This window comes from Emydura macquarii, unplaced genomic scaffold, assembly GCF_026122565.2.
Source record: "Emydura macquarii macquarii isolate MOO-44397 ecotype Brisbane River unplaced genomic scaffold, CSIRO-AGI_Emac_v2 contig_71, whole genome shotgun sequence".
Classification (NCBI taxonomy): Eukaryota; Metazoa; Chordata; order Testudines; family Chelidae; genus Emydura; species Emydura macquarii.
The window spans coordinates 1222715-1249962 of NW_027130208.1; the positions used below are offsets into that span (position 1 = coordinate 1222715).

Below are 27248 nucleotides of genomic sequence, written 5' to 3' on the forward strand. Positions count from 1 at the left end.
GACTGTCTTCAAAACTAACCCAGAACAGACTTACCTTCACCTGATTCAGACTGCCCTTGGCTTCAGCCCACCAGAGCTGAGAGAAGGAGCCATCTAGGAAAGGAGCATGCTGCTTCATTCTTTTTAGGAGCCTCTTAGGTGTCAAAGGACACTAGACAAGTCTTTCACTTTCCTCATTCCAGTCATTGGACTGCCTCTGCTTTTGATCTGGTGTTTTACCCAGAAGGAGATTTGTTTTTCTGGTCCCTATGCTTGCCCTGCTACCAAATGCAGATTAACCTTCCCTTTGAAATACATCATTGCATTATTTTTTTCTTCAGTTAGTTTTTCCATCTACCTTGTTAGCAGAGGTCAATTCAGAGAGACTTGTTCATTTACTGTTTGGCTAGATCCAGTGTCTGTTTGGCTGGACAACAATTTCAGATGACAAATGATGCAAGCGAATGTAATATTTTTATGCATATCAGTGTGGTGGGCTGGTCCAGGAAGCAAGCCACTAGGAAACAATCTGGATCTCCCATGTGGTCATGCAGAATGAGCCACTAAGATGCAGCCCTTAGCTACTCATGTGTAGTTTCAGCTCTCCCTTACACACTGAAGGGAAAGCAGGTTAACAGACTGCCTCCGGAAGCTAGGTTCTGTCTCCAAAGCCGGAAGAAAAGTTTATACACCCATTTATCCCATTCAGCCTGAAGCCATAATACAAATCCCTTTTCAGCTCCTTAAAGCTTTGATACCTTCCAGAGAAACCCGCATGGGATAACTCACTGCCCAGGCCTAGCTATGCACTCTTACGACACAGCACTGCTGAATGACGCTGTAAGGACCTGCCCACACTAGCAGTCTTACCTGCTGTAGCATGGTCGTCTGCCACAGGTAGGAACATCTTTGTTCTCAGAGACCTACCCCTACTGTGGCTGAGAACAGTTCTCTATCAGGGTTAGAGACCTTACTGCCTAGTTCCAGTAAACATTTATTTTGGGCAGCAGGCAGTTTCCCCAGTTCTAGCTAATGGTCTCTCTAGGCGAGTCTCTACTGTAATTCTCTTGTAGACTTGCTGCAGAAGGACCCACTGTTCCTCCCCTTACTTGGCAAGTAGAAAGGATTTCAGCCATTCTGATTTGTATACACCTTATAGCAATTTTTACCCTCTGTTTCGTTCAGATTCTCAGACTCTCCCCTCCAATCCTATAGCTGGTGTCCCTCCCTATGGCATTCTAAAACACATGCTCCTCCCCCCCGTAGCACAGCCGCACAGCATACGCAGACTCACAGGAACACTGAAGATACTGTCTCCTCTAACCTCATGCTGCAGGAGTTCTCTTGGGCAGGTGTGTATGCCTGGGTGGCAGCATAAACAAATAAGCACTTCCCTTTAGGTTTGTGTGCAGGATTTCGACGACATGGGGCCTGTATATTCTGCACTCAAAATGTGTCGCAATCCAAAGCATTAAATGTGGTACACACACTTCACAATACAATCTTAAATGTACAAGACCTATTGGGACCCGTGCGTCAGTTTAGCACAGCTTGGGGTCAGAGTGGTCTTTCCACTGATGAGGTGAGGGACAATTCCTCCTTCCAGAATGTTGTCCTCAGAGGTGGAGAAACCTGTTGTTCAGACAGGGGGACTACTGTAACAAATTACTAGGACAATAGCACCTAAAGGTCTCAGCCAAGATCAGACCCTCACTATGACAGGCACTGTATAAACGTGGTAGGAGACAGTCTCCCCTGAAGAGTTCACACTCTAACAGACCAGGCAACGGAAGCAGTATCTTCATTTTACAGAAAGGGAACTGAAGCAAAGTGACTGAGTGACTTGCTCCAGCAAAGCAGGCAGCAGAGCTCGGAACTGGACCCAGATTTTCCAAGTCCTACTCCAATGCCTTAACTACCTCACCCTTCCTCCCAAAGGTACAAAATAGCATTTCAGAGGAGGACACCTAGGTGAAAGCAAAGACAAACTCCATAAGTGCTCACAGGGCCCATTTCACAACATGTGGAATAATAAAGATTAAGTTAGTCTGGAAGCCAAAGATGCTAGCGAGTTTATTTTAAGCCACGCAGCCTTCCCCTTTAGCTTTCCATCACTGCTAGTTACAAGCTGACTCCGATGTAACAGCGACTCCCCATTGTAAAAATCAGCCTCCTCCAGATCCAATATTCTGTAATCCATCTTCTGACAAGACACAATCCATTCCCAGTGTGACTATTTGTGACAGAATTCACTGGATTGCAACACCCACAGAGAATGGATTCTATAAATGTGCAGTAGGAAGCTTCAAACTGAGGTGCAAGTTTCCAAAGACTGGCCACCACTGCTGCAAAACCAGAACTGTGGGTTCAAATGTCACTATGACACTGGCTGGGAAGAAGCATCCCTTGGAGACTGGCCTCAACACCCCAAAGCAGAGCAATGCACCCAACTCAGCCTTCACCGTCTCGGGGCAACACCCAATTTCAGTGACAAATAGGCCCTATTTTCTTTATCAACCCACAGTTCTCCTAAAGCCTCTTTTAGGAACGGAGCAGGACCTGAAGAGCCCACTTGGGCCATGCAATCTGCCCCCTTGGAGTCTGCAGAACTGTTTTATCTAACCTGCTCTTGAAAGCTACAGTGATCTACTCCATGTGTAGAAGCTATTCTTGGAATTAACGCAATACTATATGAAGGGTTATATTTAAGTGCCAGACACATCTTGGCTATGTCTCATTGTAAAAAAGCAGCCGGAGGTATTGGGTGAAGGTTTAAAACACTAATTCTGCAAAAAATGTTAGCATGAGGCAGACTATGCAGTGAATAAGGTGATCCTAGAAGAGGTGGGTCAAAAGTCTCTATACCAAGCGGTATAGATGGAAATAGCCAATTACTTACATGTCTGGATGAGGTGGGTTGAACTCGTGCTTCCACTAGCAACTGGGCAGAATTGGACTTATGCCTGGAAGGGTGAATTTAAGAATTAAACTCTGGCACCAAAATGCATCTTGATTTTACAAGAACCATTTTTGCTACTAATGAAGAGTAGCTTCTGGCTGAACTGGAGTGGAGTCACATAGGATACTTGATCAAGAACAGCCTAAGCCTATTCTTCATGGAGGCCTTTGATGCAGCAAAGTAGACTTTTGCTAATAAAACCCTCTGTTTGTGGAAGTAACTAAGACGGTTAAAAATATTGACAATGCTTAACAGGGTGAATTAAAATAATTTGTAATGAAATTTGATTTTTTATCTATGTTAGTTTTTAAAATTTATATTAAATACAGTTTTATTTTTAAAAACAAACAAATTTAAAATTATATTTAAATTAATTAAATTTAAGGCCTTACTACAAAGAAAATAATTTAAATGAAAATTTAAAAATATTAAGTGGTATGTTTGCTGCTGAAGTTTTAAAGAAAGTCAAACTATTGGACTGGTGGAAGTCACTGGCTAAGCATCTTGGAACCACAGTTTAAGCACCAAACCAACTTTTAACAGCAGTGCGTTCTGTTGGTGTAGAGAGAATACTTTCTTCATTTCAGTGTATTCAACCAGTTCAGTGACTAGTTCATTCAAAGGCAAGAAAGTAACTGCAAGTTCAAAAGAGGGAAAGCTTATTTTCCTCTTCAAATCTCTGAACAAAAATTAGTTACAAGAAAGTGAGATTTACTAGTTCTAAAATCCTGAAGGACATGGTGACCAGAAACCATCAGTTAAACTCACTAACTACAGATATTATGTCTTTTGTTTAATAAATCAGTCGTAAATGCAAACACCTGTTTTGATAAACTTTTTTCTTATGCATCCAGCACATTTCAAGTGATTTTATTTAACTGGTTTTTTTTTAAATATTGGTTTTGTGCATTTGTAATTGAATTCCCATCCAAAGAGAGCTTGACAAAATCAAAAGTAAAAAATTTAAATAAGAAATGCGTCACTCACCATAATAAAACTGAAAAAAATTAAGACTCTGAGTAAAAAAGAAGTCATGGAATGCTTAAATAAATCTCAGATTCATAGATTCAAAGGCCAGAAGGGACCACTGCGGTTATCTGGTCTGACCTCCTGTATAACACGGGCCCACAGAACTTCCCTCAAGTAATTCCTAGAGCAGATCTTTAGAAAAACATCCAATCTTGATTTTAAAATTGTCAGTGATATAAGCGTATCCTCTTGGTTAGCAAAATGAAGCACTAACTTAGTGTAAAGGTTGTATTTAGTTGCAAATCATCATGTTTTAAATTGTTACCAACCAGCAAGAATCAACCTTTTAGGAAAATAACGAACGTACACATGCAAAACAAGATAAAAATCAATTATTTAAATCAGTGGTCCCAAAACCTTTTTTTGATCACGCCCTCTCCCCCGAGGAGCTGCAATCAGGGCCGGGGCTGGGGCCAGAGCTGCGGCTGGAGCCAAGGGCTGGGCTGCAGGTGGGGCCGGAGCGGAGATGGCGCTTCCTCCCCTCCCCCACCCGTAGGGACTGGCTGGGCCTCAGCACACTGCCCGGAACCTTCTTCCAGTGGGCGTGCCCCACAGTTTGGGGACCTCTGATTGAAACGAAAGTTTCCTGCTTGCTGATTCAAATCACTTTGATTTAAATCAGTCCAACCTGATGCTTAATCGAAATGTGAACTAGATTTCCCTGCCAACAGGATTTCCCAAACCTAAGTCCCCTTTCAACAAAGGCTGTTGACTTTTTGCATTTCAGTTTGGACAGTGAAGCTATACTGGTTGGTCTTGCCTTGATTCCAATACACTATCTAGCTAAGTGTTTATGCAATTGTATCAGACCACCCTCTCGGAACACCAAGTAAAAAATAAGTAGCATTAGAATTAACCATATGTTGCTGTTTGGGGTCTCCAGCATTGCAGAGGAAGGTTTTCACCAAAGTTGTGAACATCACTGAATTAAATCAAAATCATTTCTGTTCACATTGGGATAGGTAAACCCCCTCTCCTTCTCACTCTGCAACTTTTAGAGAATTAAATTAGGCGCCGCCACTGAATTTACGTCAAGTGCAGCTCAGGCAAGAAAATGGAAGTTTGACATTAGCTCGAGGACCAGGTCAACTGAGAAAATCTGTAATGCTCCAGTTTTTAAAAAAAGCCCCTCCCCAATTTACTCCTGTTCCAGATCTGTCCAGTTACACAGCAGAAGAGCATTGGACTCTCATGCAGAAATCCCACCATCTGGAGCTAGTTCCAGACTCCCTGGGATCCAGTTATGTGCCACAGGAAGCTTGCTTGCTTGCTCACTCACTCGGTATGTACTACATATCAGACAGAGAGACTTTGACCATGGCCATCCAGGAAACTGCACACCCCTTTTCTCCAATCTGGAAGGGGTTGATTGCTAACAGGGACTTGTGAGGCAGACTGAAGGTCAGACTCACTCTTACTATTTCTGGACCAGCCTTCAGTTCTGAAGGAGATGCAAAGAGGCATTGTCTGCTGGCATGCGCTTCTCAAACGGGTTCGGACAGAATTTACACTCTACCTTTGTAGCTTGTTGACCTGGTATAAGAATTGTTCAGTACTACTTGAGTAGCAACTGAGCCAATTTCACCTTCCCAGTTCCCTGACTCAATATCCTTTCAGTGCTCTCCAGGTGCTAGAAAAGTCACCAGCTGTATCTAGAAGGAGCAAAAAGCTTTAATCCGAAATTATGATTGCCTTGTATGCCAGCACTAGTTCAATACCTGTGTAGGCCAGCGATCAGACTCTTCTCTCAGTGGAAGAGCTGACTAGAACAGAGTTAAGAAAACAGAGGACAGTCTAAAGGAAATGTTCCCTTTTTTGTTGGAATCAGCTCTTCCTGCAGTTCTCTCAGTATCCAGATTCAAATTTGAAACAAAATGCATTTGCAGTGCTTCACTAGTGACAGCAATCCCTGAAAGAGATGGGAGCCATCCAATACAAATACCATCTCCCTCCCTTTATTCCACCTACATTAGCTGGTCAGCTAAGGGAATTCACCTGATCAAAATGCAGCCCTCTCCTCCACTTCTGGGGTATAGCATGCAGCCTCCCTGCTAGCCCAATGACTCTCTTGTGCAGACATCAGTGGGAAGCATCCTGGTACATTCATATTTGCCAAGTAGTGAGAGTGAAAGGCAACTATCATGGGAAAGAAGCAAGTCAGTTACACTTACCTTTCTAAAATCTCCGAGACTTGCCAATGGAAACTAACTAATACAAGCTTAGCAACTGCATGAGACACCTGAGAAAAGAAAGGAAAAAAGAATTAAAGGCATTTCCAGAGCGTCCTCCCCTGCTTCTACCCAGGGACTTGCACACACTCCGGTCTCTCCATAACGCAGGACATTGTTCAAAGTCTCCCTGCCAGTCATCTGGGCGGGGAAAGATTCCTATGAAATTCGTTTCTCAAATCGTTACACACAGCTCATGTTTTCACTCACTGTCAGGTTTCAGGGCCAAAAGAAAAATCTACAGTAAAGTGCCAGTGCCTGCCAGTATTTCTACCCAGAACCTGCAGGCCATTTATTTTCTAGCTCAAGTTTTAAAGAAGGGTCCCAGTTTACACGCATCTCCTCAATAAAAGGACAAACCCCACCATGGATAGGGACTGGAGCCACACACACAGCTGTACCTAAAGTAACCGATGTTCCAACTGATGCACCTTCATGCAGCCAAGTGTGAGAAACTCGAAACCTGACAGGGCTAGAGGGGGTGGGAATCAAGAGAGAGGAGGCAGGGGCCAGGTCAGGTCATTATAGAGCACACCATGCCATGTGACTTGTGCATGACACAGCTAGACACCACTTACTGAGCAGGGTGGAGAAGAGGTGACAAGCTGCACGTGGGGGCAGAAGCTGTGATAAGAAAGCAAAGGGAAACTTTTTTCTGGCCTCTGATTTAGATATGGTCCTTGGGCTCTTTGCAAATAGTGTGGCCCTCAGCTGGGCAGCGTGGGCACCTGACTGGAGTATTCTGAACAGCACTAGCACGAAAGGTTTAAAGTCACGTTGCAGTGATATGGATGTGAAGGTGTACAAGTGCAATTTTGCTTTGAAGCATTCTCTCCCCTCTATCAATTAACAAAAAAGGTCTGGGAAACACAGCAGCATCCTGGGCTTCAATGCCAGATGAGCTGCATGATCTTCAGCTTGTCACTTAACATCTCTGCTGCAGCCAAAGGCAGGCTCAGCTGGCATGCGGAATAAAGTAGGCCCCCCAGAAACGAGGTCAGCTTCGGATAGAAATAAGATACCAATCCCCTCTGACCTTCCTCTCACTCCATGCCCCACGCACTGGCCCAGCAGTTCGCACTCTGTGTTCAAGCGTTCCATTCCAGATAAATGCCTTACTTCCTTTGGTTATTTCTTAGATGCTTTAAAACAGGACTTCTGAGCGCATTAATAGATGGCCTGATGTCACTGTGCTTTCCCTTAGTTCCCCTGCATCCCAGGATGAAATGCCTTTTTATAACTTACAGCAAGACTTCTCAGAGTAACAGATCCCTCCACCTTCTGAATCAAGGGGCTATTTTTCCCCTTTCTGGTGTCAGACACTGCTGTACAAGAATCTAGCCCTTTCTGAACACCCATACAAAACAGACCAATCCCTCTACCATCTCAACTGCAGGAAGATCACTTTTCTTTTGCAGTGGCTGCCAGACCAGACTCATTCACTAGGTCAACTGAAAAGACAAATCTTCTCTGCTAATGTTTCAGCTGTAACAGGAAATATGATTTATTGATACTGTTGAGTCCTAAACCAGAAGGCTTTAACACATAAAACCACAGCAAAAAAAGAGCAAGTGATTTCAGCTAAAGTCTCCTTCTGTGCACATAAAGATTCAACATATCACTGGCACTGACTGTATTTTCCCTATTCCTCCTACTCCATGATAAAAACCCCAGCCAGCAGTACTGGGGTTTGCAACCATTTTAAGAGGACTCTTGTGTGTCTGCATTTTGATTTGCCCAGCTACTGACTGCTTAAAGTTCTCTACATTCAAGAAAAAAAAAATTCTTTTTAAAAATCACTCAATTTCTAGAAGAGCTGAAGAAGGGAAGGCCTGAAGCTTTAGTGCAAGAATGTAGCATGCCATTGTCCTTGCCTTTACTAGAGAGAATGGCCCATGGAAACTACAGGCACCCACATGCAGCGTTCCATCTTGATCTGAGCAGAATACTTGGATCCAAAGAGAGCTTGACATGCCACAGACAAGGGCAGATGCAATCTGCTCCCTTTTGTACAGAATAGGGGCAGGCCTTGGGCTCCTGGCCAGTTACCAGTCTGGCCCTTGGATGGGTCTTCATGTGCACAAGCTTCAGCTTTGGCTACAGACACTGCCAATTTGCTGGGTATAAGATGGAATCTCACATTTTGTTTTTGTGAAATCCAAAAACAATACCGAATCTGGGCACCACAAAACTGGCTTCCTGTGAATCTAGGAATCTTACTTTGTGACTACATCAGGATTACTCCTTGGAAGCGGCAAGGAAGAGCTAGCCTCCTGCCAAAGGAAAGATAGGAATGTTTTATGTAAAGAAATTCAGCTATAATGCAGGAAATCAAATGTTTTAAACTTGGATTTTCACAGCCTTATCAAATGCATTCACGGGGGGAAAGGAGATTACAGGCATAAAATCCTCTATTCTACAGCATCATTACTGCTAGTGGTTTCAGGAGCTGCCCAGAAAGTTGCCTGTTCCCAAAAGCAGAAACCAAACAAGTATAGTGTAGAAGTCAAACATATTGCAACCTAAATCTGCATCCAGACCTTGCTAGAGAGTTTTAAAGTCCACCATTCTACTTACTTGGAATCAAATGCTGTAGAATACATGACAGTAGCATTGGGAAAAGATGCCAGATTAACAGCTCCAGAAGTTGTCTAACCACAGAAACAGCAGAAGTGCAATGACTGGGCTCAGCACACAAAAGGTTGTTGCAATCAAGTCTAGGCTTAATTAGCCTATAGAGCAATTGAAGCAGCAGCACACACAGTGTATCCCATACATACTGCTTCCTAAACTGTTCAGCTAGGTCAGAGGCTGTGTCCTCAGCTCATTTTTCAAGACAGGCCACCTTATTTTCCAGCAGTTGCAGCCTGGCTTCCACCTGTGTGTGAAACATCTGTGGCTGTAACTTTTCAACCATTGCCACCTGGCTGGAAGAGTTGTCCACCCACCTAGAAATTTGATCCTAAAAGCTTAAGGACTGTTTCATGTTTGAGAACTCAGAACCCTTACTGGCGATTAGTCTGGTGGTGTATCTGCGCAGCTCCCTCGTCCTGAATGTCTTCCAGGTCTGACTGGCTTTTCTGGAACTCTGTTTACATTGTGGATTGTGCAGAGACCTCCTGATGGTTTAAAAAGGATTCCTAGGGACAGTCTTAGACTAAGCTTGAACTGGTCTGCAGGAGAATCCATTTTTTCCAACACAAGGATTTTGAGAAGTTCTGGCTGGGAGCCCATAAGGATGCAGCTGGACTCCATGCTCATTATATGACCACTTAAGGAGAAAGTACATTAGGGACAAGTCGGAGTCAACACATCCTGTGATTTTAAGTCAGGCTGACAACATCCTGCAAAACCTGGGTTGTGTCTGGAAGTGCCTGGCCAGTGTGGAGAACAAACCTGGTAGGAAGCAATGTGCTTTTAAGAGTAGGAGAAAGGAAAAAAAGGAACACAAATTGTCTGGGCTCATGACTGCTGGGGCTGGGATTCTCTCCAGGGAGAGAGTCCTCTCCCACAGAAGGGCTAACACTGGGGTTTAGCTAATTGGTTTGTTTTAAAGCAACGAAGGTAAGAAAATAATTCTGAGAAGTGTTCCTTTTAATCCCAGAACGTGATTTTCCAGTGGTTGCGATTCTGGATTGTCCCATCAAGAAAAAGTAATTGGTGAGCAAGATAAATTACTGCTAGATTCAAACCCTTACAGACTTACACCAATACGATGGAGCAGTAAAAACAACACACACAGAGCAAGAGCCTCTGCAACCACCATGGTTGATGAACAATGAAGGTAGAGTAGTTGAGGTCAATTTGGATCACTTCAGCCTTCTGACCCGTTCCAGCGCAGGGAGCCAGAGCAACTCCCAAGATTAGATCCCAGTTAGGAAACAATATATTTTGCTGAAAACTTCTAAACATGCTTCACCTTCATATAACAACTAGAATGAAACACACCTAAGCCAAAGTTTAACCTGCAAAAGGAAAAATAAGTCTTTTGTGCTTCTTTATAATTCATAAAGAAGGCCTTAGATATTTTTCATTGGAAAAACTAGATGTCAACTTCCCTGTTTTTGCTGAAGAACTCCTTGGAGAACTGCCGAAATAGTGGGACTGAGACACTACAAGAAACTGAAACCTGGGCAAATGAAAGGCACTTTTCATCATAGTGTTTAAAACTTTTAATTAACACCTACTTAACTCAGACTTGTGACATGTTGGGTAGAAAGTTTTGAAAGTTCTGAGCATTCAGAGTATTGCTTAGAATTAGACTGACATTGCAGCCTCTCCCTCAGTTGCAGATTGTGAGCTGGAGCAGCAGGAGAAATGCAGTTCAAACTCATGTAGTCTTGACATCACGGAAGAGTCTTGACAGCCAGCATGGCACAACTATTTCTAAATCACGGGTTTTAATCTCCACCCTGTCACTTGGCCATAGGCATGCAGACACCCGATGTCAGTCCACAAGATTAGAAATGTATTTATAAGGCAGAACACGGTTCAGGACTGATAAATACTACAAGTATTACTAAGCAGGAGTTGCAAATGCTTTCAGTCCACAACCTAGTTTGTTGTGCACTGAAGAAAGAAGATATCAGGTTAAGTCTTACCTCCTAAGAATTACTGAATGGTCTCAAATCTGTGAAATGTCCCGGAGTAAAGATGTCACAAATGAGTCTCTGTATGGTGGGCCAAGTTGGGAAGGGATAGCTAGTCTGTTCATGTAGGGGGAAAAGGTTACAGTAGTTTCTTGCTACAACTGCATCAGCAAAGCCATCTATTTGGTTATGAGCCTAAGACCCCAAGCTTCAAAATGAATGCTATTTACTGCCCCCACCTAGATGCCATTCCCACTTGGTGGGCAACAGATAACTAAAAGCTTTCCTAAAACTGGATTAAAACAAATGTACCATGTGGTCACACTCAGCGTTAGTATGGGAGCTGTGGCCTGCACATGGGAATGACTGCTCCATTCCAGTCCAACCAGGGGTTGCTCAAAGCACAATGGAGGATTGTCCACTGGAACCCGTAGCCTTCTTGAGCCACACCTCTTTGTTAAATGGACACAAGTGAGTTAAAAGAAATCCTCCTCTGTCACAAGGTTATGAAAACAATTTTTAAAATAACATTTGCACTTCAAGTGATTTGTTTACTCTTTGCAGTTCAATCAGGTTAGAAGACACAGACTAATTAGCTTCACTTTGTTTACAGAGAGTTTCTACGGTTTTAATTTTCATGTTCTCATGCAGTAGCCAAAAGCTGCAATGTTTGCTCTTTGAGCAGATTGCCCATCAAGAATATATACACTTGTCCTGATGTCCTGGAGAAAGTGAGAGAGAGACTATTGAAACTTTCTGGGTGAACACAAAAAGGGAAAGAAACAAGGGTGACATCCTGGTAGGGGTCTACTACAGACCACCAAATCAGGAGGAGGAGGTGGTGATGTATGAAGCATTTCTAGAACAGCAGAAATACCCAGATACTAACTAAATACTGTTAGTAATGGGGAACTTCAGCTACCCAGATACCTGTTGGAAAAGTAATACTGCAAAACATAAGTCATCCAGTAACAACCTGTTTCAGAAAGTGGGGGATGTAACCAGGGGGACAGCAATTTTAGACCTGATTCTGACTAGTAAGGAGGAATTGGTTGTAAATCTGAAGCCAACTTGGGTGAAAGTGATCAGCAAACAATAGAGGCAACAGACTAAAGATAATGGTGTTTTAAAAAAAAGCAGACTTTAACAAACTCGGAACTGGTATATAAGGTCCCAAGGGAAGACAGCCTAAGGGAAAACGGAGTTCAGGGGAGCTGGCAGCTTCTCAAGAAGACAATATTAAAGGCACAACAGCAAACTATCCTGATGCGAAAGAGAGATGGGAAGAATAGTAAGAGGTCGATACAGCTCCATCCGGAGCTCTCGAATGACCTGAAAATCAGAAAGGAATCCTATAAAAAGTGGAAAAAGACAAATTGCAAAGCACAAATAAAAACTGCACAAGCATGTAGGGACAAAAAATCAGAAAGTCTAAGGCACACAATGAGTTACACCTCGCAAGGGACATAAAAGGCAATAAGAAGAGGTTCTTTAAACACATTAGGAGCAAGAGAAGGCTGGAAAGGAGAGCTAACAATGGATTACATTAAGAAGGCCGATGTGTTTAATGCCTATTTTGCAGCAGTCATCACTAAAAGATTAATTATGACCAACTACTTAAAACAATTAATATTAGCAAGGGGGAAAGAATGCAAGCCAAAACAGGAAAAGAACAGGTTAAATAATATTTAGATATGTAGATGTGTTCAAGTCAGTAGGGACTGATGAAATTCATCTTAGGGTACTTGGGGAACTAGCTGAAGCAATACTGGAATCATTAGTGTTCATCTTTGAGAACTCATGGAAGAGAGGCGAGATCCCAGAGGACTGGAGAAGGGCAAACATAGGACCAATCTTTAGAAAGGGAAGCAAAGAGGACCCGGGAATTATAGATCAGTGAGCTTAACCTCAATACCTGGAAAGATACCAGAACAAATTATTAAACAATCAATTTGTAAGCACATGAAGAATAATAGGGTCATAAAGGAACAGCCAGGAACAAATCATGCCAAACAAAGGTAATTTCCTTCTTTGACAGGGTTACTGGCCTAGGGGATAGGAAAGAAGCTGCAAATGGGATACATCTTGATTTTAGTAAAACTTCTGATATTGCTCATAAGAATGTCATGTGGGACTAACTATTGAGACCGCAAGGGTCTGTCCTGGGTCCAGGAACATTCAGTATTTTCACTAGTGACTTAGATAGTAGAGGATGCGCTTATAAAATCTGCAGATGACATCAAGCTGGGAGGGGTTGCTAGGATTTCAGAGGGGAGGATTAGACTTCAAAATGACCTCAACAAATTAGAAAATTGGTTTGAAACAACAAGATGAAATTCAATAAAGACACGTGTGAAGTACTTCACTTAGGAAGGAAAAAATCAAATGCACAACTACAAAATGGGAAATAACTGACTAGGTGACAATAGTACTGAAAAGGCTCTGGGGATTATAGGGTATCACAAATCAACCATGTGATGCCGTGGTGAAAAAGGCTAATATTCTGGGGTGTATTAACAGGAGTGTTGTATGTAAGATGTAGGAGGCAATTCCCCACTCTACTCAGCACTGGGGAGGCCGCAGGCTGGAATACTGTATCCAATTCTGGGCACCACAATTCAGGAAAGAGGTGAATAAATTGGAGAGATTCTAGAGGAGAGCAACAAAAATTATGGAAGGCTTCGAAAACCAGACCTACCTGGGAAGGTTAAACAAACTGGGAAAGTTTAGTCTTGAGACAAGACAATGCGGGGTTGGGGGAGAGGAGACCGGATAATAGTCTTCACATATGGTAAGGGCTGTTAGAAAGAGGATGGCGATCTTTTTTTTACATGCTCACTGAAGGTAGGACAAGCAGTAATGGGCTTAATCTGCAGCAAGGAAAATTTAGGTTAGATCTTAGAAAAATCTTTCTAACTAGAAGGGTAGTTAAGCTCTGGAATAGGCTTCAAAGGGAAGCTGTGGAGTCCCCATCATTGGACATTTTTAAGAACAGGTCTGACAAACACCTATCAGGGACAACCTAAGTATATTTGGTCCTGCCTCAGCGCTAGGGTCTGGACTAGATGGCCTATTGAGGTCCCTTCCAGCCCTACATTTTATGATTTTATACACAGCCACCCCCTTGGGACATCAGTGAGCCCAAAACCCCATGGAAAGCAATGGTCTAGCACAGGATTCCCCCAACCTCACCCCCACAAGAACAGTACTTTGAACCAAATTTGATTGCATGGTGGGAATCAAATGATAAAGGCAGCTGGCTAGCCAGCCCGTGGCACAGGAGTCAGCAACAGGGCTAAAAGCAGGGGCGTTTGAGTGGGTGTTTATAAGGGCAGTTTGAGGGAGAGTGTGTGGATTTGTGGTTTTTCCTACCTCCTGACAGGAGCTTAGGTGAAAGGGCTATGACAGCTATAGAGGCAGCAGTGGTAGTGATCCAAAGAAAGAAGAGACAACGAAGATGACTGGATGTGCAAGCTGGGGGATGTACATTGTTCTGGAGTGGGTACCTGAAACCTGCTTTCTTTGTATGAAGTGTCATACGATGGAAGAGAAGATCCAAGGCTTGGAGATGCAACTAGAAACTATGGCTGAATTTTGAAGGGGATTTGAGTGGATGATGGTGGGAAAGAGAAAGGAGACTTAGGGGAAAACTCAAGACTTGCAGATGGAAGCGGAACAAGAATACACAGACTGCTGGATGAAGAAAGTAGCCCATAGACAACGAGAACAAGGCAGAGGAAAAGATCAGTTAATGAAGGAGAAATAGAGGTGAGGAACAGGTTTGTTGAGTTAGAAAATGAAGGGAGAGATAGGCAGTAACCGAAGATGGGAGCTCAAGGAAGAAGAGAAAAGTGCCCTACAAGAAGAGGGGAACAGGCAATGGAGAAAGCCAGGAGAATAGAGAATGACTCACAGAAGATTGCATGTGAGAAAAGAAAGGGAAAGGCTAGACAATCGCACAAACACCATGAAGAGGCATATCAACATGGCTGAGAACTAGCCTCTGCTTGCCAGAAGCTGGGAATGGGTGACAGGGGATGGATCACTCAATGGTTACCTGTTCTGTTCATTCCCTCTGAAACACATGATATTGGCCATGGTCAGAAGACCGGATACTGGGCTAGATGGACCTTTTGTCTGATCCAATATGGCTGTTCTTTTATTCTTATGATTCTCTACTAAGAAGAGAAAACAGGCCTGTTATCAGAGCTGATCCAAAGAGCAGAAGTGTGTGCTATCTGCTGGAAGCTAGGATACAAGATGTGGACCTGAAAAGGATCCTAATGGGTGCATGAAAGAATCCATCAATTGTCCACAAAAAGAAGATGGACTCCACCTGAGTAGGGAGGATAACAGACTTCTGGGACAGAGGTTGGCACAATTGATTAAAAAAGCTTTAAACTAGGAATTCAGGGGAGATGCTCATGTAATTTCCATGCCCAATTCTAATGCTGGGCAAGAAGAACGTCAAGAGACTACAGCAATGGAGAAAGGAACAACAGAGGGAAGGAGAATGGACAACAAGAGGAAAGATAGTGCCAATACTACCGACAGTAAGTCAGCGAGGTTAGTGGTTCTCAGTCTTCCCAGACTGCTGTACTCTTTTCAGGTGTCTGATTTGTCTTGCGTTTTTGCATGTCCCAAGTTTCATCTCACTTAAAAACTACTTGCTTACAAAATTAAACATAAAAATACAAGTGTCACAGCACATTATTACTGAAAAATTGCTTATTTTATAAATATATGGTAAAAACGAGAAAGTAAATCAATTTGAATATAAATATTGTACTTACACTTCAGTGCATTAGTATATACAGCAGTATAAACAACTCATTGTCTGTATGACATTTTAGTTCTATTGACTTCGCTAGTGCTTTTTATGTAGTCTGTTTCAAAACGAGGCAAGTATCTAGATGAGTTGATGTACCCCTTGGAAGACCTCTGCGTATCCCCAAGGTACGCACACCCCTGGTTGAGAATCACTAAACTAGGCAATATTGGCAGTAGAATGACTGTAATTAATCTGCCAAGGAATCTGGGTAAGGCCAAGCAGAAACAACTAAGATGTCTGTACAACAATGCAAGGAGCCTGGATACCAAAATGGAGGAACCAGGACTACTGGTGCAGGAAGTGAAACCAGATATTATAGGGATAACAAACATGGTGGAACAGTAGTCATGACTGGGGCACAGGTATTGAAGGGTATATGCTGTTCAGGAAGGAAGGAAGGAAGACAGAAAAAGGTAGAGGTGATGGAGGAGCTCTGCATACTAGTGACAATGTAGACTGTAAAGAAATTAGAAGTGATAGAATGGATAAAATAGAATCTGCTTGGGTCAAAATCACTCTGGGGAAGAATAGTAACATATTCCACTGGGATAGTGCTTGGGAGCCTGCTACAGACCCCAGCATTTGATCTGGAAAGAGACCTCTCATATTTTTAATAAATAACTACTACTGGCAATTGTGAGACTATGGGAGACTAATATCCCAGATATTGATTGGAGGACAAATGCTATTAATAATGGTAGGGCCCAGATATTCCTGAATGTGATAATTCACAGATTTCTTCACCCAGTAGTCACCAAACCAACAAGAGAGGATGCCATTTTAAAGATTTAGTATTGGTAAGTAGTGAGGACCTCACAAAAGAACTGGTTGTAGAGGAAAATCTTGGTTTGAGTGATCATAAATTAATTTAGTTTAAACTAATTGAAAGGATAAACAAAAATAAGTCTGCAACTAGCATCATAAGAACAGCCATCCTGGGTCAGACCAATGGTCCATCTAGTCCAGTTTCCTATTCTTGGACAGTGGCTAGTGCCAGATGCTTCAGAGGAAATGAACAGACCAGGGCAATGATCGAGTGTTCCATCCCGTCACCCAATCTCATACTCCGGCCATCAGAAGTTTAAGGATACCTGGCCATCTTGGCTAATAGCCATTGATGGACCTAGCCTCCACGAACTTAAAACAGGGTTAAAAAATGTTGACCTTCACAACATTCCTTGCAACGAGTTCCACGGATTGGCTGTGCATAAAGTACTTCCTTATGTTTGTTTTAAACCTGCTGCATGTTAATTTCATTGGGTGACCCCAGATTCTTGAGTTATGTGAAGGGGTAAACACCACCTCCTTACTCACTTTCTCAATACCACTGATGATTTTATAGACCTCTGTCATATCCCTCCCGTCAGTCATCTCTTTTCTAAGATTAACAGTCCCAGTCTTTTTAATCTCTCCTTGTAGGGAAGCTGTTCCATACCCCTAATCATTTTTGTTGCCCTTCTCTGTACTTTTTCCAATTGTAACACATCTTTTTTGAGATAGGGTAACCAGAACTGCACATAGCATTCAAGGTGTGGGTGCACCAGGGATTTATATAGTGCATTATGATATTTTCTGTCTTATCATCTATCCCTTTCCTATGGTTTCTAGCACGGTTTGGTTTTCTCTCTCTTTTTTTTTTTTTTTTGGACTGCCACTGCATGTTGAACAAATGTTTTCAAAGAAACATCCACAATGACTCCAAGATCTCTTTCTTGAGTGGTAACAGCTAATTTAGACCCCATCATTCTGTATGTAGAGTTGGAATTATGTTTTCCAGTGTGCATTACTCTGCACTTGTCAATACTGAATTTCATCAGCCATTTTGTTGCCCAGTCACCCAGTTATGTGAAATCCCTTTGTAACTCTTCACAGTCTGTTTTGGACTTAACTATCTTGAGTAATTTTTTATTGTCTGTAAACTTTGTCACTTCCCTGTTTACCCCTTTTTCCATATCATTTATGAATATATTGAACAGCACTGGTCCCAGTACAGATCTCTGGGTGACTCCACTATTTACATCTGTCCATTCGGAAAACTGACCATTTATTCCTACCCTTTAAACAGTTACTGATCCAGGAGAGGACTTTTCCTCTTAACCCATGATTGCTTACTTTGCTTAAGAGCTGTGGTGAGCGACCTTGTCAAAGGCTTTTTGAAAGTCCAAGTACACTATATCCACTGGATCACCCTGGTCCACATGCTTGCTGACCCCCTCAAAGAATTCTAGTAGATTGATCTAGCATGATTTCTCTTTACAAAAGCCATGCTGACTCTTCCCAAATATATTGTGTTCATCTATGTGACTGATAAGTCTGTTCTTTATTATAGTTTCAACCAATTTGACAGGTACTAAAGTTAGGTTTACAGGCCTGTAATTACCAGGATCACCTTGGGAGCCATTTCTTTTAAAATCAGCATTACATTAGCTAACTGCCGGTCAGCTGGTACAGAGTCTGATTTAAGTGATAGATTACATACCACACTTAGTAGTTCTGCAATTTCATATTTGGGTTCCTTCAGAACTCTTGGGTGAATCCCTTGGGTCCTGGTGACTTATTATGCTTTAATTTATCAGTTTGTTCCAAAACCTCCTCTATAGACACCACACAGCCTGTGACAGTTTTTCAGCTTTGTCACCTAAAAAGAATGGCTCAGGTGTGGAAATCTCCCTCACATCCTCTGCAGTTAAAAGAGATGCAAATAATTAATTTAGCTTTTCTGCATTGGTTTTGTCTTCCTTGAATGCTCCTTTAGCACCAATTGTCTAGTGGCTCCACTGATTGATTGGTCCTGATTTTAAAAGGACAAATTTGAAAAAAAAAAAAAAAAAAAAAAAAGAAAAAGGGAAGTGGTTAGGGAAGTGTACTGGACTAGAACTCAAGGATCTGAAGGTGAAGGACCCTTGGAAATTACTTTAAGGGCTGGTCTACATTACAGAGTTTTGTCAACAACAGTCAGCTCTTGCTTTACTGAAATCCAGTTAAATTAGATCTATTGCAATTCCTTTAACTGATTTTCTAGACATCTTTTTAAAAAAAAAGATCAGGTTGGTCTGGCACAATATACCTTTAGTAAAACAATGTTGTATTATCCCAGTTACCATTTATCTCTTTCTTTAATTACTGTTTTGTCAACAAGAGCGGACTTTTGTTGACAAAACTCTAATGTAGACCAGCCCTTAAAGTAATTCCAACTCTGGTCTCCCATGTTTAAGAATGATGAATTCAAACTAGGACAGGTGCAGAGAAGGGTTATTAGGACGATCAGAAGAATGGAGAAACTACCTTCTGAGAGGAGACTTAAGGAGCTTGGCTTGTTTAACCTAACCAAATGAAGGCTGAGGGGAGATATGATTGCTCTCTATAAATACATCAGAGGGACAAACAAGAGAGGGAGTTATTTAAGTTAAGGGCCAAGATTGGCACAAGAACAAATGGATACAAAACTAGTCACCAGCAAGTTTAGGCTTGAAATTAGATGAAGGTTTCTAATCATCAGAGGAGTGAAGCTCCAGAACAGCCTTCCAAGGGGAGCAGTCGGAGCAAAAAAACCTAACTTGTTTCAAGATTAAGTTCATGGAGGGAATGGTATGATGAGACTGCATATAATGGCATATGACCTATTCACGACTGCTATTAGCAAATATCTTCAACAGTCGAAAATGGGACATTAGATGGGGAGGGCTCTGAGTATGGATAATTTTTCCCAGGTGTCTGGCTGTTAGGTTTTGCTCAGGGTCTAACTGATTGTTATATTTGGGGTAGGAAAATAATTTTACCCCAGATCAGATTGGCAGAGACCCTGGGGGTTTTTTTTTGCCTTCCTCTGTAGTGTGGGGCATTGGTTACTTAAAGGTTTGAACTAAAGTAAATGGTGGATTCTCTGTAACTTGAAGTCTTTAGATCAAGATTTAAGGATTTCAGTAACTCAGACAGAAGTTATGGTATATACAGAAGGGACTGGGTGAGGTTGTATGGCCTGCGATGTGCAGGAGTTCAGACTAGATGATCATGATGGTCCCTTCTGGCTTTAAAGTCTATGATTTTCAAGATGAGGGCAACTGCAGTCTTCACTGTTTTAATACAAATTCAATGCTGCCCTCAGGTCTTTGTAAACACAACTGTTGGTGTGTTGTGGCAAAGTATGGATAGTCTCAGATTTTAAGACTGATGATCTAGTGTTTTTCATTAATCTGACTCATTGGACAACATGTCACTTACCCCTTTTTAAGGGGGTACATTATGAGTCACCCAGATATGGAGCAGAACAGCCTTTTCTAAATCTCTACTCTATCACTTCAAATGACAGTGTCTGGAAGCCAGATCCAATTCCTCCCATTTGCCCTCGTTTTGTTCACTTTTTGTAGAATCTATAGAGGGTGGGAAACTCTGACCTCGAATGTGAATGTTCTAGGGAGAAGAATGTGAGCAAGAGCCAGTTAGCTACAGTAGGGGAGAATGGAACATGTAATGGTTTGAAGCTGTAGATGGTTAAAGTGGGCATCAAGGATAGCAGGATCAGCTGAAGGCGTGGCTGGCACGTTAGTGACTAAGATATACTGCTATCACAACATGAAGACTTTCTGGGATGAAGAGATGGATGATTCAGGGGACTGGGAATGACATAAGGCCTGTTTAGTCTCTCAACTGCCCATCTGGCTCCAGCTCAAATTGGTAGGGCTTGAAAATCTATTATTTAACCGCTGTTAGACAGCTTTTGTGAAGTGCAATCATTTCTGTCCAGCTTCCCATGCCAGGGGTCCACATCACAACACCACACCATTACAGCTGACATTACACGGCAGACTTGTTGAAAGCTTTAGCTGAGATGTCATGGTCTGAAAGTATCTTAGAGACTGAATTCTCATCTTACCTCTATAAGTTCCCCCTCTACAACTGGAAGGAAGCACATTGGCAGGGCCATACAAGAAAACTTGCATTGCTGCTGGCCTGTCATATACCCCCAATTGCACAAAAGGGATAATAAAGTCTCTTTTGAGCACTACTTAATGCCAAGGGGCTGAAGTAGGAATTTTCTCCAATGAGGAATTAGTCATTAGTACAACAGCAGACAAGCTCCCCACCCTTAATCAAACTGCTTGTCAATGCAATCATAGGGTTGGTGCAGGAAATCTGAGCTGTCTTTCTGAAAGTCTATGATTACTCGCTCAAAAACTGGTAGGGCATTTGTGTTGGACTATATGCTCTTAGCATTGTATGCCTCTTGCCAGTCAGTCATTTTCTGAACAAACATAAGTACAGTTATTTGTATTGTGTCTGCGATTTGTCTTTTCAATTTGGTTCTCTTCTCTTTACCCTATCCGTTGTTTTATTATTGGAGAGTTGTTAATTAAAGAAGTTCAGCTCTGAAAATTCATTCAAAATAAAGATTCTGTAAATAGCTTTTCATGCTCAACCCCCAGACCCAGTATGCAGTAATCCATAAAGCCCTGAACCTGCTCAGACCTACTGATCTTAAACACTGTCCCCATCAAGTAGGGATCACTTACAATTTCCAATGGTATGATCAACATTTGCCTTTCCAGTCTTACAGCCTCACCTCTGATGAATGCAGAAACATTTGCTCACCTTTAAGGTGGAGGCCAAGCTGGCCATGTGTTCATTCAGAGTGCTCTCCGATTCCTTGTAAGTCAGGCAGGTAAACTGGTATTCTTCTGGATCAAAGGCATCTGCTCCCTGCTGCTCCACATCGGTAGCTACCCCATCATAATAATCCTCAATATCCCCAGGATCCTCCTCCTCTTCCTCCTCCTCGCAGTTAGGGTCATAATCCTCTTCATTGCTGTCAGATCCCTGGCTGTTCATGTCCACGGACATCTTAGTGCCCTGCCAAACTGCAGACCAGGAAAGCAACTGCAGCTTCTCTTTCTCCACCACACTTTATTACTCCTTTGAATTCATCTGACTTCTGTCTCCTAAGGGTTTGGGGGGGGGGGGGGGGAAGAAGAGTGGTGTAGAAAAAAATAATCTTTTTCTTGTGTCTAAGAAATTGTAACAGGATATTTCAATACCACATAGATGATCAAACAATCCAAAATACATTGACCTGATGGCTCAGCTAGAGCACAACAATCTATCATGTAGGTCCCTGACTGGAAACCAGCTCTGACTCCAACAGCTGAAAAACCTGGACATGTCTCACTAGTATGGTTCTCAACCACAAATGGAGAGGGCTTCCTGCATAGTTTCCTAGTGCTCTTACCAGGACTTAAAGCTGTATAGTCACCTGAGAAATCACTGTACAACCTCTACCATACAGTTTGGTCAGGGATGTAGCTAGATAATACCTAGTACTTAATATCTTCAGAATACTTCAACAACTTCTGACACCCTTCATGAGAGGTAGTGTAGGCAAATATAGGAAATAAGGGTATGAGAAATGGCTTGCCAACATCATAGCAACTCAGTGGAGAATCCAGGAGACCATGCTCAGTCCATGCTGCCCCTAGAGCATGGAATTTATCTGGCAGCTCAGAATGAGGGTGCGGAGAGAATCCTAGAGTTCTGACTTGCACCCCAAAATACTGGCTCAGAAAGGCAGAAGATCCTCAGCATGCTCCCTTAATTGGAATCTGGCAGTCGTGCCTTGGTTTATGCTTGGCTGGGGCCTTACATTCAAAGAGGAAAACAACAGAAGTTAGTCCAGTTACTTCACATTCTCGGTAGAAATTAATGCTTAGCTACTAAAATTATACATGAAAGGGTTGGTGACTACTCAGAAGGAATCAACATAGCTAAATTATACTTAACATTTCCGTTGCTGTTGGCAAAGTAGTCACTTTGATCTTAGTTACCTGACTTGCACAAGATCACCACCACCACACTGTATTAGAAAGGGCCATCAGGCAGCGTGGGGTGATACAGAGATAAACCCTGGAGCTATGGGTAACAAAACAATCACAAGCTAGGATCTAACCAAGGTAATTTGGTCTCAAGAAGGTCTATATTAAATAGATCTCCCCCCGACCCCAAAAAAGTTGGAATATACTGATGTGACTGAGTTTTACATGCAAAATAAAAAAATTCAAAGTTACACTTCCCACAGGAGGCATAAATTGAGCCTCGTGCATATATGTGGTATTTTGCATTACTGCTTATGTTGTTAACTTTAGTATTTTAATATATATGTGGAATATGGCAAATTACTGTTGCTGTAGGAACCATAACTTTGGATTTCTTGACTTTAGCGCATGGACAATCTCAACTACATCATTTCATTTTTTCCCCACTCCATTGTTTCCGGATTTAAACACATTGGTTAGATACTCTAAGTCTTTCAGGAGCAGACAATGTATAATTAATCTGAAGCACTGCAGACATTTCAGCAGATTTATACTTCCGCCAATAGGAGAGGATGAGAGTTGGAAGCTAATCAGATTAGCCAGCTCAATTCTGTTCTCCATACCGAAAACTAAGGATACAATTTGGTCATGGATTCCGTGATTTTCTGAGAACTCTGTGAATTCTGTGGCAAGGCTGGAGCAGCTGTCAGCCCCTGCCCAACCAAACAGCTGATCGACAGGCCAGCCCAATGGAGCAACTGCAAGCCCCCGTAGCTCTGTTTTCCCCTCACCCCCAAGGTATTTTTTAGTAACAGTCTCAGCTTCTGTGAATTTCTGTTTATTGCCCGTGATCTGTCTCTGACTGTTACTAAAATACCCATGACAGAATCTTAAACTTACCCATAATATACCTCACTATTTCTAGACTATTTTTTTATATCATTTAGTTTCCTCTAAAACCAAAGGAGTGGAGGGTCGGGATTATGGAGAGAACATTTAAGTTGTGGTACTACTTTATTTTGCCAAATCAGAAGATAATATGAAGTGGAACTCTGTAGTATGGGAACATCACTCACTGAAGACTATTACTCATATTGATGCTATAGTGATGAGCACTGTAGAAATGCCAATAAAATACGAGTTAGTCAAGTTGCTACAAACATTCAGCTTTTCTGCCAGATTCAGTAGTCACCAAGTCCAAGTAATTAAATTACGACATTGAGAAATCATCCATGTAACAGATTCTAAAGCAGGGTCTTCCAGTGTCACATGAAACCCCTTGGGTATAAAAAGGCCTTCCCCAAATGGAAACATTCAAAAATGAAGAGAAGGGGACAAAGAGGCTTCTAAGGAAAATATTTGGAAAAGCTGATGTATTTGGTCAGTATGTTTTGGGTCTGTGCAGCTAATGTCTCTCTTGCAGGGTTTCCACTGTGGGCTCTCTAAACAAAGATTCCTCAATACTATATTTCATAATCAATGCGGAGTTCTACTTTTGCCAAGTCCAAAGCAAATACATACATCATACACTCTCTCATTTGCTACAAACCTCTCAGAGAAAAGGTTAGTCACAGATTAAGGCCAGAAGGGACCATTATGATAATCTGATCCCAAGCAACACACCGCCATGGAACCTCACCCAGTATTTCTTGCAGACAGCCCAGCCCGTATCTTCTGTTTGAGCAATGCACATCTTTCTAAAAGATATGCTAGTCTCCAGGAATCTAGAACCCACCTAAGGGTAGTCCTTAATTGTCACCCATAAAAAGGTTTCAACAATCTAATGTTTATGCCAGTTTTATCCAGTAGATCTCAAAGATCACTCAGGAGGGACAGACATTACTAGTTAGGATAGCCTTCAGTCCTACCCCAAGAAGTCATGCTCACCCTGTGGAGAAAGATGGGCTACATTTATGGTCCATTTACTCCTTCAGCATACAGGAGGGTTCCCACTGATGCCGTGGGATGTTTTGAGAGTAGAATAGTTATTACCTAAGGCCCTTAAATGGGTGGGAGAACACAAGGCTCTTTGGAGCAGTGATATTTCTACTCTTCTGGGACATTTGCATATGCAACTTCCCTAGTTTGCATTCACAAAGCGCAGCAGCTGCAGGTACAAATCAAAACTATCAGAACATGCCAGTGTGATTTGAAACTGGCCCTTTAGTGTGATGTTAGGTTTGAGAGTTAACATGCTGCTGACATACATGTGGGAATTCACACTTCTTAAAGCCATTTCACACTAAGACAGCCATATATCAGTTCACTTTCATTAACTTTTCTATACAGCCTCAAGGACGTCAAACTTGGGGGGGAAAAAAAGATGACTTGCATTTTGCAGATTCTGACCCTGTCACGGACCCAAACACTTACATCAAGCAGATAGCATCCAAGCCAGTAGGCCAGGAATGAGACAGCCCTGTCACAAAGTGGTGGGACATGATTCCGCTCCAGTATGCTTGCTGAAGTTAGAGTACCACATGTGGAGGTCAGAAATCATTATCAAATTAAACTGAATCCTTTCATTGGACAGCACTACAAGGATGTATAAAATGCCAACATACACTTTGGGTTTTGCCATGTTCAAGTCACCCTACAGAATGGTACACAGCACACAATTTTATCAAAGGATACCACTAAAGCTTTTCCTTAGACTCAGGGTATACGGTGCTCCTCACTATGTCCAGTGGACCTCCACTACCATCTAACACACAGGTGGCGGAGGCTATATTCCCATCGTCCCACCAGCAGGACCCCGACACAAAGAGCCATGTACCAAATATCCTTTGGGGGAGAGGAGCAAGAAAAGTTTGGGTGCTCTGAAGGCAACTGGTTGCCATTAATAAGCTCCAACCACAGCATAAGCAGGCTGGGATGATACAGGGTAGGTACCTACTCCCCAAGGTTAGAATGACTCAGTCACCTGGGAGCCCAGCCCACCCCCTCACAGAGGCCAACAGTAAGAGAGAAAGAAGTCTCCACATGAGGGAATGGCTCAGAAGGGCCAGGTAATGACAGAGCCGCTACCAGCAGAAGCCATGCCCACCAAAATTGGGCTCTGGGGGTGGGGAACCGGTCCCCCATGAAATGGGCCACCACACAGCTCCCCTCCCCCATTGCATACCTGGCCTGGGGGGAGTGGAAGCAGCCCCTGGGGGGGAGCACCGCACCGCCCCCCCGCCCCGTGCCACAGGCGGGCTGGGGGGGGAGGGGAGGGGGGCGCACCGCACCGCACCGCCCCCCCCGCCCCGTGCCACAGGCGGGCTGGGGGAGGGGAGGGGAGAGGAGGCAGCACCGCACCGCTGCTCCGCGGGCGGCTCGGCAGGGCCACGGCCCAGCTCCAGTCGCTGCTCGGCTGTGTCCCACCTGCGCCCGCGGGAGGCGGCGCCCGGCGCTGCCCGTCTCCTCAGCGCTGTCCCCGGCGTAAACAAGGCCCGGCTCCCCGCGACTTACCCAGGCTGCGAGGGGAGCGAAGCGAAGGCCGCGGCCGGCTCAGGCCCAGGCAGGGGACAGGCCGCTGGGGGGCCAGGGCTGCGGAAGAGGGACGGGGGGGGGGTTGGGGCAGCTTCCCCCCGGCCGGGCTCCGTCCTCCTGCCGGGCCGCTACAGCCTGCGCACCGGAAGTCTTGGCTTCCACCAAAACGTCACTTCCGCCGGCGTGGGGCGGAGAAAGCGGCGACGTGAGACTGCCGGCTCGGGCTCTTCGGGAAGGGGGGGCATGGTCCGAACCATAGGAACCCCTCCCCCCCCCGGCCGGGACTGACCCAATGAGGGAGAGGGGGGCACGGTCCGAACCATAGGAACCCCTCCTCCCCCGGCCGGGACTGACCCAATGAGGGAGAGGGGGGGCACAGTCCGAACCATAGGACCCCCCCCCGGCCGGGACTGATCCAATGGGAGGGGGGGGTTCCCCGGTGGAGCGCGGCTGCGTCGCTGCCGGAGCTGCGGGGCCCGAAGGGGGGCGGGGGTCCGTGCGGCACGGGACGGCGCTGGGTCGCGAGCGGGCCCAGCAGCGCCCGGAGCCGGGGGCTCCCTCCCGGCCGAGCCGTGCCGCGGCTGCCAGCCCGGGCGGGGACCCGCCGGGCCCTTCCTGGGCGCTGGGTCACGGGTGGAATTAAAGCTTCGTGGCTGGTGACGCGGGGGGGGGGGGCAGGGACGAGCCCCCCCCTCAGAGAAAAGCCACCCCGCGCGATGGTAAAATGGCCGGCGAGGCCCCGCCCGCCCGGGGTAAGTCGCTTCACGCCAGCGCCGCCGGTGACATACTTGTTCGCCCCTCGGCCCTACCGCCGGAGCTGTCACCGCGCGGCCGGCCCTGCTCAGAGCTCTGCCCCGTGGGCCGCACCCGCCTGCCCCGTGGGCTGGGCACGCCTGCCCGGGGTGTCCTGGAAGCGGCCGGCCCAGGGCCGACTCTAGAGGTGAGGTAACCCCCTCGTTCGTACCTCCAAGGAGCGCAGTAGCGGTTTAGGAGCTGCATCGCACCGGGCGTCGCTTCAGCGGATCATCCGCCCTGATCCTCACCTCTTCTTCAGAGCCCCCGCTTCCCAGGAGAGCCGCCCCCGGCCCGTAAGTAGGGCCGACAGCCTGTGCTCCGAAATGTGTACCTTTCCTTGTGGTTATTGATAACATGGCACAGGGCCAAAGACTGTTCCCGTGGGACCCAGTTAGAAACACACCTGCTCCAGGATGGGTCTCCATTTAGCATTACGTTTTGACACCTGTCAGCCAGCCAGTTTTTAATCCATTTCATGTCTGCCATGTTAATTTCATGTCATTCTAGCTCTTTAATCAAAGTGTCTGATGGCACCAAGTCAAATGCCTTCCAGAAGTGGAA

At 44.2% G+C, this 27248-nt stretch overlaps 1 protein-coding gene across 3 annotated transcripts in view; it reads right to left on the minus strand.

Annotated features, from left to right (window-relative positions):
• Positions 1–27036, minus strand: part of ARIH2 (ariadne RBR E3 ubiquitin protein ligase 2) — a 52357-nt gene extending 25321 nt beyond the window's left edge. Inside the window, exons 1-4 of one of the 3 annotated variants that reach the window (XM_067541064.1) lie at positions 26857–27036; positions 21205–21551; positions 6139–6206; positions 2879–2942 (exon numbers count right to left, since the gene is read on the minus strand). In XM_067541064.1, coding sequence (XP_067397165.1) covers positions 2879–2942; positions 6139–6206; positions 21205–21453 — 381 coding nt within the window. In that variant the 5' untranslated portion in view covers positions 21454–21551; positions 26857–27036. Of the gene's footprint in view, positions 1–2878; positions 2943–6138; positions 6207–21204; positions 21552–25871; positions 26124–26680; positions 26770–26856 lie in introns of those variants that run through there. The other 2 variants (XM_067541072.1, XM_067541054.1) reach the window with 2 other exon arrangements.
• Positions 27037–27248: the final 212 nt, after the last annotated feature.